Source organism: Aptenodytes patagonicus, chromosome 5 (genome assembly GCF_965638725.1).
Source record: "Aptenodytes patagonicus chromosome 5, bAptPat1.pri.cur, whole genome shotgun sequence".
NCBI lineage: Eukaryota > Metazoa > Chordata > Aves > Sphenisciformes > Spheniscidae > Aptenodytes > Aptenodytes patagonicus.
In genome coordinates, this window is record NC_134953.1 from 37,580,972 (window position 1) to 37,596,292 (window position 15,321).

General features: G+C 41.4%; 1 protein-coding gene across 3 annotated transcripts in view; it reads right to left on the reverse strand.

Moving 5' to 3' along the window:
• Positions 1–1,454: 1,454 nt before the first annotated feature.
• The window catches only part of RUFY2 (RUN and FYVE domain containing 2), a 30,682-nt gene continuing 16,815 nt past the window's right edge, over positions 1,455–15,321 (reverse strand). For 2 of the 3 annotated variants that reach the window (XM_076339388.1, XM_076339387.1), the window contains exons 13-18: positions 12,071–12,190; positions 10,140–10,269; positions 9,452–9,546; positions 5,031–5,079; positions 3,999–4,076; positions 1,455–3,158 (exon numbers count right to left, since the gene is read on the reverse strand). In XM_076339388.1, the coding sequence (XP_076195503.1) occupies positions 3,015–3,158; positions 3,999–4,076; positions 5,031–5,079; positions 9,452–9,546; positions 10,140–10,269; positions 12,071–12,190 (616 nt within the window). In that variant the 3' untranslated portion in view covers positions 1,455–3,014. Of the gene's footprint in view, positions 3,159–3,998; positions 4,077–5,030; positions 5,080–9,451; positions 9,547–10,139; positions 10,270–12,070; positions 12,191–12,393; positions 15,275–15,321 lie in introns of those variants that run through there. The other variant, XM_076339389.1, reaches the window with a different exon arrangement.

Sequence of the window (15,321 nt, forward strand, 5' to 3'; positions counted from 1 at the left end):
CTGTCAGCATAGCAGATACCTGTAAAATACTGTCGTCGGCTCTGTACCATTTCGTCACTCAGGTATACTTTGCGTTCCATTTTAGGAGAAGGAATGCTAACACCTGCTTAAGACTTACCTTTTGAGAGCAGGTTGGGAGTTATGCTTCGAGCTATTTTGTATAACCAAGCAATCTGCAAAAAGTACACTGAACTTGAGTCTTGACGAATGAAATCCCACTGTACTGGACAGCGAATCCCTTCAGCCTGTCCTGTCCCTTCCATAGTGACACTTCACCCTGTAACAAGAGCAGCATTAAGCGTTGAACCTTGCAAGTCACTTAAGCAGCGTTTAAATTGCAGAGGAATTGGTTTTTGAGAAGAAAACCTATGAACACGGACTGCTCAGTCAGTGAGGAGGATTTAATTGCTGTATACAAAGTTATATTTTAGCCCTTGCTGTGAAGAGGACAAGGAGTTGAAGTGCCTACTGAGACCCGCTGATGCAAGCGGTTGTGTGATGAATGCTAGGAATCAGCCGAGTTTTCCCCTTGCTTTCAGGGAAGCAGGTGCAAATACGGTAAGTGAACCACCTTTGCGAGAAGGTGGGCACAGCTCTCACGATCCCTGCCTGGCCAGGAAGAGGAGGAGCATCGTGTTTTTCTCTTTTTACTTGCTAATGCCCCCAGTTCATTAAGTCAGAAGTAATTTCCCAAGAAGAATACAAACTAGGCTGCTCAGATACTGTGTGAACAGTTACAGTTTCTTTTGATGACTGGAGTAGGTACCCGACAGATCTCCTGCTCAGTGTGAGGAGGATTTAGAATCACAATCTGTCAAAGAACAGGGTTTTCTAGAAAGACAAAGACACAGGATTAATAGTGTGGTCCAAAAAACTGCTAAAAGCAGGCCAGGTACGTAGTTTGATGCTAAGGGAAATAAAACATAGGACATACAGTATTCACCATTTTGCTCAAGGCAGAAGTTTTAAAGTAAGTAAAGGCAATCTGAATAATTATACACTACCTCAGTGACATTTTCCCATGCAAATAGGGCAGCACAGAGGAGAGGAAAAGATTGCCGTTAAGTAATAGAAATTTAATTTATTGCATGTTACGGAAATGCACTATATTCTTATTTTAAAAGATTGCCTGTTTTAAAATTAATTTTGTTTAGTTGCATACTTTTTGAAAAGTTACTTATTAAAGCAGTACAGATTAGCATCATCTATATCCTAAATCCAAACCCTGCTGCCTCCGTGCCTGCCCCACATAAAGCCCACCGGAAAACACTCTCGGAATACTTTCAGGAGGCACGTGAGCAAGCGCTTGGTTTGTTACATCATTAGCAGGGTAGGTCCCCACTCCCCAACGTATGCAAAGACTTTCTAAGCAACCTGAACAAGTCATAATAAAATACTCAAAAATACTCTGAATGACAAATTTAAATAAAGTGACATTGTTCCCATAGTTAAGTTGCAGATCAACTAAATTTATTTTTTTCCAAAAGCTATTTACAGATTTACAAGTGTTTGTTTTGTATTTTACAAAAAGTTACATCAGGTAATTTTAAAAACATTTTTCTTTACAAAAGCTACATAAGCAACTACACTGAGGTGTTAAAAAGAACAGCTGCATTAGCTTTTAGAATACTAAGTAAATACCTATCCTCAAAAGACAAAGCTAAGCTAAACGAAGTGCAAGAACAATTAAAAGACCTGTTTCAAAGCCTCCCTTTTCCTGTCAGTAAGAATATTCCAAGCCCATAGCTGAAGGAACTAGTGGGCTGGCAACTCTGCTGATGGCTCGTCAGTGCTGACCAAAGCGTGGAGATTCCACGGCTGGGCCCCATCGCATAAGTGGCTAAAGGGAAGAGGGTAGATTGGTTCTAGTGCAGTGACGTGGAAGTGAGGACAGTTTATCGAAGGATGTATTTGTATTTGCCTACGGGAAGAATACGGATTTACATTCCAGCAGAAGTTACTATCAGTGTCAAGAGTGGTCAGACCTAGACATACTCAAAAGTACTCTGGAAAAAAATGAAGTTCAGGAGCAAACTCTCAGAGTTTGAGAAAGATGATGACAAAATAAGGAAGAACCTTCCTGTCCAACGCAGAAAGGACGCAGTCCCCAGTATTTAATCCTCGTCTTTCTTGGTGGCAGATTCACTCTGCTTCTAGAGCTATACAGTGACTCCATGTACAAGCTTGAAAGCATGACTTATATGAAAATAATGCAAAGGTATTTGTTCAAGGTTACAGAAAATGTCAGGCAAAATTTTGTGATGGACATCTCTCTTTTAATGGAAACACGGATAGGTCAAATTAATAGTTAATTTTAAAAAATAATTCAGCAAAATGCACCTTCCTTCATCAAGTGCCTAGAGGCACTGTTTGTTACCTGTCTGACAAAATCTCCCCTTATACCTGTGACTACAGAGTTGTCAGTGCAATATTCTTGGATGTATCAAATCTTGATAATTGAGGGGAAATAAACAAATACGGTATTTGGCAATAACTTACCGGACCACTGCATTAATTGCATTACTTTTTTTAAATACAATTTAAAACTAGCTACTGCAGTTTTGCTTCACAACAGCATATCACAGGCCCATTCGGCAGCAGAATTAGGTTGGACTTGTTGCAGACTAGCCTGTAAAAGCAGGTAAGTGTATCACCTTTTTCAAGATCATCATAACGACTAAGATACTCATCAAATACATGTTAACACTGAGTCTCCTCTATAAACTGCCCTGCTTCCTCCAAAAGAGCTTCTGAGCTATTTGTTAAGACTAAAAAATACAGATGACAATGTAACACGTGCATTTTCTACACTTGGGTGCCATTTTCTCTATTTGTTTCAACAGGAAGCAGACAAGTAACTCCTCCATGATACCTTGAAAATGCAACTCTAAACTGCTTACCTGAAATTCTGGAAATACTGCTGTACATTCTTTAGTTGGGTTGGGGTTTGTTTTGTTTTGTTTTTACAGGATTAGCTAAATACCAAAAGGTAATAAATATCTTGTAAAATAATCTTATGGCACATTAGAAGAGCACCTCTGTATAAGCATTGCATGGCAGGAATCGCAGACCCGAACAGGCTTTGGTGAAGAAGGCAGAGGCAGTTCATTATCAGAACAGGCATTACAGAAGATCTCACCACAGTTTCTACAATGATGCTAAATAATGGGGAGAAGATTAAAAATTAAAATTTACAATGGAAATATACTTGGTAATTGGATACCAATAAACAATATGCACAGAGCAATCCGAAATGTGATTCCTTCCACTTCTTTGGTCCAAGCATGGAATCAGTTTTCAAAAGATAATTCATCTAAATCCCAATCTATGATGCAATCCTAGACAGACCACGGTAGGTAGGTAGGTAGATAGATAGATAGACAGACAGATGGACTGTCTAGGACCGTATATATTTTTATTTTCTTATATATTTTTTTATTTATTTATATATATGCTTTGCAGATTTCGTTCAATCCCTGGATTAAGAACATACTCATGCTATATAAAAATATAATATCAGCAATGATATTCAAGACAGTGAATGATTCTGTCAGGTAGCTAACTGAGATTTAACATAAAAAGGTATAATAAAAATTCCTGCACACATTAATAAAGCATGGAAATTAACATCACATTTTACTCTAAAATGACAATAAACTCATAATTTCTTAGTCTATTGTATAAAAAAATGCCATAAAAAGACTTCCACACGTGTCAAATTCTAACGGTGCCAGAGCTGACAAGCGTTTGAGACGATGATTCCACAAAGTAGGTTGAATAATTTTTAAGTATGTTCCTTTGTGGCAGTTCACCAAAAGGCAGTGTTTCTTTTGAAATTAGGGCTCAGCTGCATTGTACATATCAAAGAACTAGAAAGATCTCAAAAATAACTATGCATTCATCTGAGTGTTGACATTTCATGCCACACCTCTAAGATAATTAATGTTTTTCTCATCATACATGTAAACAAGTTGGAAGAAATTTCGTTAAAGTTTTACCTTCCTTTTGGAAAGAGAAAATTCCTTTTCACATAACTTGCAATGAGTAGCCTCTTTGTCCTTCAACCAAACCTGGCCCTGGAGAAAAAATGATCATAACTGTATGTATCTGATAAAGTTAAACTTTGGGTTCCAGGGGACAAGACAAATCAATAGCAGTACATTTACTGCCTGAATTCCTTAATGCCCCGAGACCAGTATAATGTCACAAAGACACTCTAAAGCAGTACAAGACTGCTCCAAAACCCTGCAAAACCTTATGAGACAAGACAAAGCAGGAATAGGTGCAAAGAGAACGTGCTCGAGGTAGTAAAGCTGGTCAATGGCTGAGCTCAGAAAAGCAGAAAGGTATCCAAGTCTCGGAGCTGAAGCCCATTTCCCCACCCATCACATAGGAACAGTCCCCAAGATGCAGGGAAGCAAAACAAACAGGACAGCGTCAAGAACTGTTAATTCCCTTCTGTCTAAACTAATTAATAAAACCAGGAATCTGCTCAATAAAACCATTTCAGACACCTTTACTTGGACTGAAATAATACACAAGGTGACATACCACGTGATCAAACATGTGCAGACAAAATCTCTGCTCTCAAGTGCTCCCTGCATATCTTTAAGAAAGTTCCAAACCTCTTGACATTACAGATCATATTTTATCAGCCTTGGTGCTACAAGTTTACTTAATTCCTAGAACGATCAAATATTTATTGATCACTGAGAAGTAGTACATAATTTAAGCTCAGTTGGCTACATATTCTGTCCCAGATACACTTTGTAAAATATAGAAGGGTGTACCATAGCAAGAAAAGTGTCAAAATGCATAGTTGCACATCAAACAAGAAAAATCAAAAGCAACTGAGTATCTTTTTTCCCTGTGAGGTCACAGGGAGTCTGTGGTTCTCTCCCACTGGAGGAAGTCATACAATGAGTATCTTCTGAACAGTTGCTGTTGGAGAGAAGTCTTCTCATGCTTACAAAATATTTCAAAGGGAACAGTCAAAAAAAAAGTTCCTCTCTCCTCCAAATACTACTAACCTGCAACGCTTTGTTCGCTTCTTTTATATCTTCTATTTTCAGCTTTGATCTAAAGAATAAGATAAAGCTATTTCAAACTTCTATATTGTCAGTTACGGTCTAACAACTTTAAAAGTTGTAGGTACTTAAAAACTTATAAGCAAAGTACTCTGAACTTTTAGTTAGTATTTTATATTACGGCAGCATCCAGGAGATGCAATCAGTATCACGCCCTGCTGTACTAAGCACTACACAAAGACAAGCTCTCTCCAAAGAGCTCAGAATCCTTTGAATGGCTGTAAATTTGCTTGGGGTTATGTGGATAAGAGAAATTTGTACCAGCATAGCTCTGTGCAAATACCTAAAGCTAGCACACAGCCTCGGTACAAAACCAGAATTTAAACTTCTGGTCTTGTACAAGACCACATCATGTCATTATGGAGAAACCAGCCTCCCCACAGCCATCCAGTGCCAACCCACTCAGAAGACTGAGTCACAGAATATATACTAAGTTACTCTATAGAGCATGAAAGTCCACACGAGTCACTGCAAAAGTACTTAGAAGACAGAGATCATAGAATCATAGAATCATTGAGGTTGGAAAAGACCTCTAAGATCATCGAGTCCAACCGTCAACCCAACACCACCACCCACTAAACCATGTCCCTAAGTGCCTCATCTACTCGTCTTTTAAATACCTCCAGGGATGGGGACTCCACCACTTCCCTGGGCAGCCTCTTCCAATGTTTAACCACTCTTTCAGGAAAGAAATTTTTCCTCACATCCAATCTAAACCTCCCCTGGTGCAACTTGAGGCCATTTCCTCTCGTCCTATCGCTAGTTCCTTGGGAGAAGAGACCAACACCCACCTCGCTACAACCTCCTTTCAGGTAGGTGTAGAGAGCGATGAGGTCTCCCCTCAGCCTCCTTTTCTCCAGGCTAAACAACCCCAGATCCCTCAGCCACTCCTCATAAGACTTGTTCTCCAGACCCCTCACCAGCCTCGTTGCCCTGCTCTGGACACGCTCCAGCACCTCAACGTCCTTCTTGTAGTGAGGGGCCCAAAACTGAACACAGTATTCGAGGTGCGGCCTCACCAGGGCCGAGTACAGGGGCACGATCACTTCCCTACTCCTGCTGGCCACACTATTTCTGGTACAGGCCAGGATGCCATTGGCCTTCTTGGCCGCCTGGGCACACTGCCGGCTCATGTTCAGCCGGCTGTCGACCAACACCCCCAGGTCCTTTTCTGACAGGCACCGTTCCAGCCACTCTTCCCCAAGCCTGTAGCGCTGCATGGGCTTGTTGTGGCCAAAGTGCAGGACCCAGCACTTGGCCTTGTTGAACCTCATACAGTTGGCCTCGGCCCATCGATCCAGCCTGTCCAGGTCCCTCTGCAGAGCCTTCCTACCCTCGAGCAGATCAACACTCCCACCCAACTTGGTGTCATCTCCAAACTTACTGACGGAGCACTCGATCCCCTCATCCAGATCATTGATATTGAACAAGACCGGCCCCAAAACTGAGCCCTGGGGAACACCGCTCGTGACCGGCCGCCAACTGGATTGAACTCCATTCACCACAACTCTCTGGGCCCGGCCGTCCAGCCAGTTTTTGACCCAGCGCAGAGTACACCTGTCTAAGCCGGGAGCCGCCAGCTTCTCTAGGAGCATGCTGTGGGAGACGGTGTCAAAGGCCTTCCTGAAGTCCAGGTAGACCACATCCACAGCCTTTCCCTCATCCACTAGGCGGGTCACCTGGTCATAGAAGGAGATCAGGTTGGTCAAGCAGGACCTGCCTTTCATGAATCCGTGCTGGCTGGGCCAGATCCCCTGGTTGTCCCGCACATGCCTTGTGAGCGCCCTCAAGGTGAACCGCTCCATAATCTTCCCCGGCACCGAGGTCAGGCTGACAGGCCTGTAGTTCCCCGGATCCTCCTTCCGGCCCTTCTTGTGGATGGGTGTCACATTGGCAAGCCTCCAGTCGTCCGGGACCTCCCCCGTTAACCAGGACTGCTGATAAATGATGGAGAGTGGCTTGGCGAGCACCCCCGCCAGCTCCCTCAGCACTCTCGGGTGGATCCCCTCCGGCCCCATAGACTTGTGAGCGTCCAGGTGGCGTAGCAGGTCATTGACTGCTTCCTCTTGGATTACGGGGGGTTCATCCTGCTCGTCATCCCTGTCTTCCACCTCGGGGGGCCGAGTATCCTAAGGATAACTGGTCTGCCTGTTAAAGACTAAGGCAAAGAAGGCATTGAGTACCTCCGCCTTTTCCTCATCCTCGGTGACAATGTTTCCCCCCCACATCCAATAAGGGATGGAGATTCTCCTTGGCTCTCTTCTTGTCATTAATATATTCGTAAAAACATTTTTTGTTGTCTCTAACGACAGCGGCCAGACTGCGTTCTAGCTGGGCTTTTGCCTTTCTCATTTCCTCTCTGCATGACCTAACGAGATCCCTGTACTCTTCTTGAGTCACCTGCCCCTTCTTCCACAAGTGGTAAACTCTCCTTTTTTTCCTGAGTCCCAAGCAAGAGCTCCCCGTTCAGCCAGGCCGGTCATCTTCCCCGCCCGTTCTTCTTACGGCGTACAGGGACAGCCTGCTCCTGCACCTTTAAGACTTCCTTCTTGAAGATCGTCCAGCCTTCCTGGACCCCTTTGCCCTTCAGGACCGTCTCCCAAGGGACTCTCTCAACCAGCGTCCTGAACAGGCCAAAGTCCGCCCTCCGGAAGTCCATGGTTGCGGTTTTGCTGGCCCCCCTCCTTACTTCACCAAGAATCGAGAATTCTACCATTTCATGGTCGCTAAGCCCAAGATGGCCTCCGACCACCACATCTCCACCAGTCCTTCTCTGTTTGTAAATAGCAGGTCAAGCGAGGCACCTCCCCTGGTAGGCTCGCTTACCAGCTTTGTCAGGAAGTTGTCTTCCACACACTCCAGGAACCTCCTAGACTGCTTCCTCTCTGCCGTGTTGTATTTCCAGCAGACATCCGGAAAGTTGAAGTCCCCCACGAGAACAAGGGCTAGCGATTGAGAGACTTCTGCCAGCCGCTTGTAGAACGCTTCATCTGCCCCTTCATCCTGGCTGGGTGGTCTATAACAGACTCCCAGCAGGATATCTGCCTCGGTGGCCTTCCCCCTCATCCTTACCCATAAACACTCGACCTTATCATCATCACAATCGTTGAGCTCTAGACAATCGAAACACTCCCTAACATACAGAGCCACCCCACCACCTCTCCTTCCTCGCCTGTCCCTTCTGAAGAGTCTATAGCCATCCATTGCAGCACTCCAATCATGAGAGTCGCCCCACCATGTTTCTGTGATGGCGACTAAGTCATATCTCTCCCGCTGCACAATGGCTTCCAGCTCCTCCTGTTTGCCGCCCATGCTGCGTGCATTGGTGTAGATGCACTTGAGCTGGGCTATCGATTTCACCCCCGGCATCGGCACGCCACCCCTAGGCTCATCTCTAGTGAGCCTGGTTTTATCCCCTTCCCCCTTCGAACCTAGTTTAAAGCCCTCTCAGTGAGCCCCGCCAATTCATGAGCCATGATCCTTTTCCCCCTGTGAGACAGCTGGACTCCATCTGCCGCCAGCAGGCCCGGTGCCGTGTAAACCTCCCCGTGATCAAAAAAGCCAAAATTCCTGCGATGGCACCAGCCCCTGAGCCACGTGTTGATCAGGTGTGTTTTCCTGCTCCTTTCGGTATCCTTCCCTGCCACTGTAGGGATAGAGGAAAACACTACCTGTGCTCCCAATCTTTCAACCAGTCGCCCCAGTGCCCTGAAGTCCCTTTTGATCACTGCAGGACTTCTCTCTGCAACCTCATCACTGCCAGCCTGTCCATAACCAGCAGCGGGCAGTAATCAGAAGACCGTACCAGACCATTAAATGAAACTTCAACGACACGTAACAATAACGAGAGCTGTGCTCAGAGCTTATTGCTCACTGTAGTCTGAAGGGGTTTTGATAAGGTAATGCCTTACATCCTCTAGACTTAGCAACAATGCCCTATGATTGTCATACAGAGAATCTTCATCTCTTCAACAAAAGGAATCCATGAGCATGCATCCTCACAAAACAATAAGCACTGTCCTGCTGGAGCCAAAGCTGTTATCTTCTACTTGGGTTCTTCTTTGGGAACGCCACAACATGCAAACTAGCCAACCGTTTTCAATGCAAAACAACTCCTAATGCCCCCAAGCCCTTTTAAACTAGGATTTTCTGTTCAGAGCACTATAATTACCCATGAGTTCACAGCTAGCCCACCAGCCAAAAATAAAAATAACAGCCCTGACCTAACTAGACATATTTCTTTTTGATAATTGGCTAGGTAATATTGTTGTATACAGTCCAATTCACATGATCACCATCCTATTATTTTTCTTAACTCAAGTTCATATGACAAAAATAATCATTATCATGAATAACAAAATTACTCGCTCAGCTTGGATGCCAGTTCTTGGAGAGCAGCTTCTTGGTCTTGACATATCCTTTTCAGTTGCTTGTTCTTTTCCTGAAGTTTAAGGAACTCCTTAAAACAAAAAACAAAACAAACAAACAACAAAAAAACCCCAATTATTCTCAAAATTGTATTTGTCTACTGCCTAGAATATTGCTACTACCCAAAGCTGATCTTACTGAGAAAGCCAAGTGAATGAATGATCCATCACACTATTAAGATTCCCAAATCCAACTCGAACAGCAACAACTTGGGATTAAACACTCTTAGACCCCAAGAGATGAAGCATTTTTGCTTCTGCGGTCCTCTCCACGAAGAAAATAAAAACAATTGATTGCAGAGATCAACCACACTATATAGCCGTATATACCAAGCCAGAGAGAAGTTGAAGCACTTTCTGGCCTACGATGAGAAGACAGAGTTTTCAGTACAACTGAGAAAGGAAAATGAGGATTTCATTTCTTATTCAAAGCACTGAAGGCTGATCTGAGGACTAAATGGGGAGTAAAAAAAAAACTTTTTTTTTCTTAATCTATTTGTAAGACTACGTTAATCTAATCTTTCTTATCTACTTGCAGAAATTCTTAAAAATACCATATCTAAGTCCATAATTAACTTTGCAGTCAATTTCTAAATTACTAGTCAAGTTTTATTGCAGAATTTACTTTTTTAAGGTTAATTATTTCTTGGGTCTCTATTCTCAGATGAGATACAGTTTCCTTCTCCTTTTGAAGATCACCCTCTAAGGTTTGCCGCCACTCTTTTTCTATCTTCAAATCTGTTTCCAGCTGAAGCCTAGAATATGCAAAACAAAAAAACCTATCACTGTGCACAACAGTATCGTTTTTAAAAAATAAAACCGAGTTTATTTCTGGGTGCAATATACTATTATCATAATAAACAAATGATCAACTTACACCTTTTCTAAAACAGAAATAACTTATCAATATCATAATATTTTAGACATCAGTGTAATAAATAAATAAAACAAAACACTGTCACTTAGAAAATGCTTTTAAAAAGAAATGTATTTGAAGGACCAAGAATATGGCATCATTTTGAAGAGCTGACCTTTGTAATAAATGAGCAAGAGAAGATTAACCACAAAATTCTAAAGTATTTTTAAAACATGCATAAGGGAAAGCCCCCTTAACCTTACATAGCTTGTTTCTAAAATAAAACAAACCAACCAACCACACTGCCATTGGTGATGCAGACGACGACTGTATGTATCTCTGGTGCTCATAAAAGTTATTTAATATTACACCCTTAGATGTGAATCTTTTATTTTAGACTAAGGCTTATGGCATTTTGAACAGAATTGAAAATAAAGGAGGAAGGACTTTAAATTACTATTTTTATTGAGCTTCCTACATAACTGAGGTTCAACATAAAGAAGGATCTAAATTCTATTAGTTTAACTGGAGTCCAGTTAAAGGAATTAGGGCTACTCTGATGGAAGAGCCACTCTAGCTGGAATTTCACTATCAGTTTCATGGAAGAGTTGGTGTTTAGAATGTTACGGAGAAACCAAAGGATGGAAGCACACTGCTCAACTTTCTAGATCTAAATTGTGCCAACACAATAAAAGAGGAAAAAATCTGAGAGTAGTCATGCAAGGTTTTTTGATGTAAAACCTGTATCCACATTAATTTTCCTGTTTTAAAACCAAAACCATTTTTAAAGGAAAGACTTACATTTTGGGACACTACCTCTGCATCTGGCTGGAAAAGATCAGAAGTGAACATGACCTTGAGGTTTCAGAATTGCAGAATTCTAAGGCTGGGGTCTGAACTGTTCTTTTGCCAAAATCTGCAAAGATGACTGTGGTAGTAAAGTGAACATTTGTCATGACAGTTAAACAAGTTTATTAACATGCAGAGTTGTAAGAGAGGCAGGGTGGGCTAATAATTGGATTGGAAATCACTAATTTTTAAGTCCCAATCCTTGTTGTGCCACAGATTTGCACTGCCTTAAATAATTTACTTGTTATCTTTCCAAACAGGGAAAACACCTGCCCTTACGGGGAGCTTTCTACATTACATATTTATTTAAATCAGTACTGAAGGATTTAACAGGAGAAAGGGTAGAGGGTTGGCTTTTATATTACTTTTTAATACTTATGATTCCAGTGGATTTTTATTTTTTATTTCCTGCACAGTGATAAGTTAAACCACTTCTACCTTATCCATAAGCCTGATCAATTAAACTATTCTTATGCCATTTCTGTTTAAGTTTATACTACTACATACTTGTGGGTTTTGTTAAGTGTGTATTACTACTACTACACTACGTATTTTCCCCCACTTGTGATAATTTCCTTGTGAATTAAGGTGGCATTTTTAGACAAAAAATAATGCTGTTCTTCCCCCTCCTTTCAAGCTGCACACCATTTTAGAGGCGCCCAAAGGTAGCTTGACTTTCTTGGAACGGCATATTTTCTTTCACCTTGCCAGTACCTAACATGAAGATCTTTAGTATTTACATTCTGTTCAAAACCATTTATCAACAACCAGCCTGTATTAAGACACGGGACATATTGCAATGTAGAATGTTTACTGCTGTGTATTTTTCCAAGCAGGAAAGATATACTTACAGCTGTTTCTCCTTCTGGGAAAACTCTTTCTGCAGACTTTCAGATTTAGTCACATATTCCTGTTTAAGTTTCTCATCCTCGGCCTCAGCCTCCATTTGAGCCTTCTCTGCTTGCTGCAATCTGGTGTAATTCAAATCAACTTTGGGTAAAACTGAAGCTAGAACTAGGGTGTAGAGGGTGAAGAAGACAAATAAAAGAAAAATGGGGAAATAGAAACATTTCTAAATAAAAACAAAGTTTGGGGGAAACTCACAAACTCAAACGAGAAATCCATACAATGCCTAGAGAACTAGCTCCTATTTTTCCATACAGTAAGAGAGTAATCACTGTAAGTAATCACTGTTTTATTTTATGCTCATGAATAACAGATGCCAAAGCATGATGATACATATTTTAGAATTGAAGCATATACCTTAATGCTTTTTTTTTTCCTTTAGCATATGTTCATGTGTTATTTTTGGAAGCTTTTTTTTTTTTAAATAAATCCTGTAAAAGTACTTGGCTTGTACTAATCACCCATTAAGACAGGGCAGAGCATGTGTTGTGCAAAAGCAGCTCAAAACAATTCAGGCATAAGGCTGAATACAGAGCACTGCAATCAAGACAGCAAAAAAACTTAACTAGCCTAATACAACAAGACACACCCTGACAGGTCCCACTACATTTATAGAACTACCTCAACTACATCATATCATGAAATTAATTTAAATGATCTGTATTAAAAATAATGCATTCTTACACTGGTTAAAATAGCTCCATACTATAGACAAAATAAATTAAACTAATTAATCAAGAAGTGAGAGATTTTTTTTGTTTATTTAATCTTTCCTTTCCGAATTCCAGGGGTTTGTTTCTGCTTCAGTTAGCACTCCCCTCGGAATCCATTAGTTCACTGTGGTTCCTCTCTGCTTGGTCACCTCTTCAGTCCAAAAAAAGATGGATGTAACATAACAAAAGTAAAGGTACTAAAATGGAACTTTTGCTGGACGTGGCTACACCTGTCTTGATGAAAAAGCAGGAGAGTAAAAGAGCCTGTAAAATACCACTGAATGTCCCCACCTGCTGTGCCTTGTGTAACAAAACTGTTTCAAGGGCCTCCCCGGTAAGTGATGGGAGAAATCTGTGATACTCTCGTGCTTGATTTTTCACTTCCCAGCAGCTAGCTGAATGCAGAGTAACTCACAACTCCCAATGTCAGTTACAAAGAAATGTAAGTCAGCAATATGTCTACATTTGTGCTTCTACTGATGAAGTTGCACCAGCAGGAGTTTCCAAAAGCTGCCAGTAAACAAATGAAAAAAGACTGGAATTAAACTACCTTATAAAGTGTGTACTATCTCATTCAACTAAACCAGTTGTTTTAAGAATGTTCCCAGTCACATTTGCAATGGTAGTGCACAGAGGGCCAAAACACATACAGAAAGGAGAATACTGGGAAAAAGCAGGGTCAATTCACTGGGCAAAAGAAGCTGAATGAAGCTACACAAGACAGTAACACCAAAAGCAAGTTAAAACTCTCCCTGAATCACAAATTAAACTGCAGTGTAGTTTCCACAACCAAGGTAGAAAGGGAGCTTGCTACCCAAGAAACACACTAGCCAACCCAGGCTACAGCACCATCCTCTAGACTAGCACCAAGGCTAACTGCACCACTGTAATTCAGACAAATGCTGAGCTGGACTGAGTTCGCAGCAGGATCTGCGATTCAGATGACACTGAGGCAGATACTTGTTTGCATAGATGACCGTGAGATGGTTAACGCTCCCATTTCCGCTATGGTCTACTTGTTTTATTCAGTGTTTCTGGTTTGGGTTTTCTTTGAGGATGGGAGATATTTATTCTTCTTTTTTAGCAGCCAACCCATGTTAAAGGCTCTTTCTGATTCCAAACCAAGGAATAAGGTAATATACAATCATGGAGTAGAAACCCATTCTGTATTATTGCATCCTGCCCCCACTTTTGCAAACACATCCCCTTCTGCTGAAAGACCCTAAGATTCCTTTCCCAGTCAACTTCCCCTCGACACTTCAGAGCAAACAGCGGGAAGCGCATCAAGGGCAGTCAGCAGCTAAAACTCTTATTTCTGCAGTGCAGGCAAGCAGCAACTCAAAGCAGAAATATGCCTAATGATGGGTGGAGGGACGGAAAAGGGGTTGGGCAAAACCACAGGTTATGATTACAGTGTAGACAAAGCACAGACAGGCAAGATCCTTAGCTGACAAACAAGTTCGACAAGTTCAGGATCTGGGCCCTGAATGTAAACCCTATTTATTACTACAGCTTCCACTGCAGCTATCATGGTGCAGCTGTTCTAGGCAGGAGTCACAGCTACAAAATTTGCTAGAGCACGCTGCCCTCCCTGTCTGGAGCCCCATCCAAGTCCAGGCTCCAAACACATTTTAACTCTGTGAAAATATTTTACCCCACATCACGTCAGCAAAATGGAATTGTGCTTTAGCTGTTTTATCCCCAAACCCTGTAATTCTTCCACTGTACATACTGAACATATATGTTGACACCACCCTCTTTTTTTAAATATATTGTTCTGATATAGCACTCAAACCCCCTTCCCCCAAACTCCGTCACGCTGTTTAAGAAAACAGTGCTAGTTACAACCAAAAAACCCAACAGAGAGCATGCTTTTGGGATAAATACAGCCTAAAAGTGAAAGAAATAAGCAGGGGAGAAGGGAAATACTAGTCAGAAGGGCTACTTTTAAAATCTATTAGTACCGTAAAGAATAGGAAAAAATCACTAGATTAGAAACAAATGTCATAAAAATGTACAGTCAAAGTAAAGATAGCTAACCTTTTAAAATAAACTTTGTCTGGCAATTAAGAAGTGATTAAATAGCATTATAAAACTAGCTTAGATTTGCTTAATAATAGTGCAATCTTTTTTTTTTTTTTTTTTTTTTTAGGAGGGGTAAAATGAGATCGGAGATGATGTTCTTTCAGAAAACAAAATAGAACCCAGCTACGATCAGTTACAGTGCAGGATTTCTAATACCACTTTATATTTAAAATTGTAATTTTAGAATTCTTAAGGTGTATTTTATCAGTAATTATTTAAACACAACAGATCTGGAGGAGCTTTCAGAATGATATATCTTTGACAAGTTTATACTGGTGCTGAGCTTCATTGCTGGCACATTTGACGAATGACATTGCAATAGTCCTAGTTTGAGTTAACAGATCTTTGTCACTTCATGAATGCAGTGGACAAAAATCAAAGACAGATGAAGGCAGCAA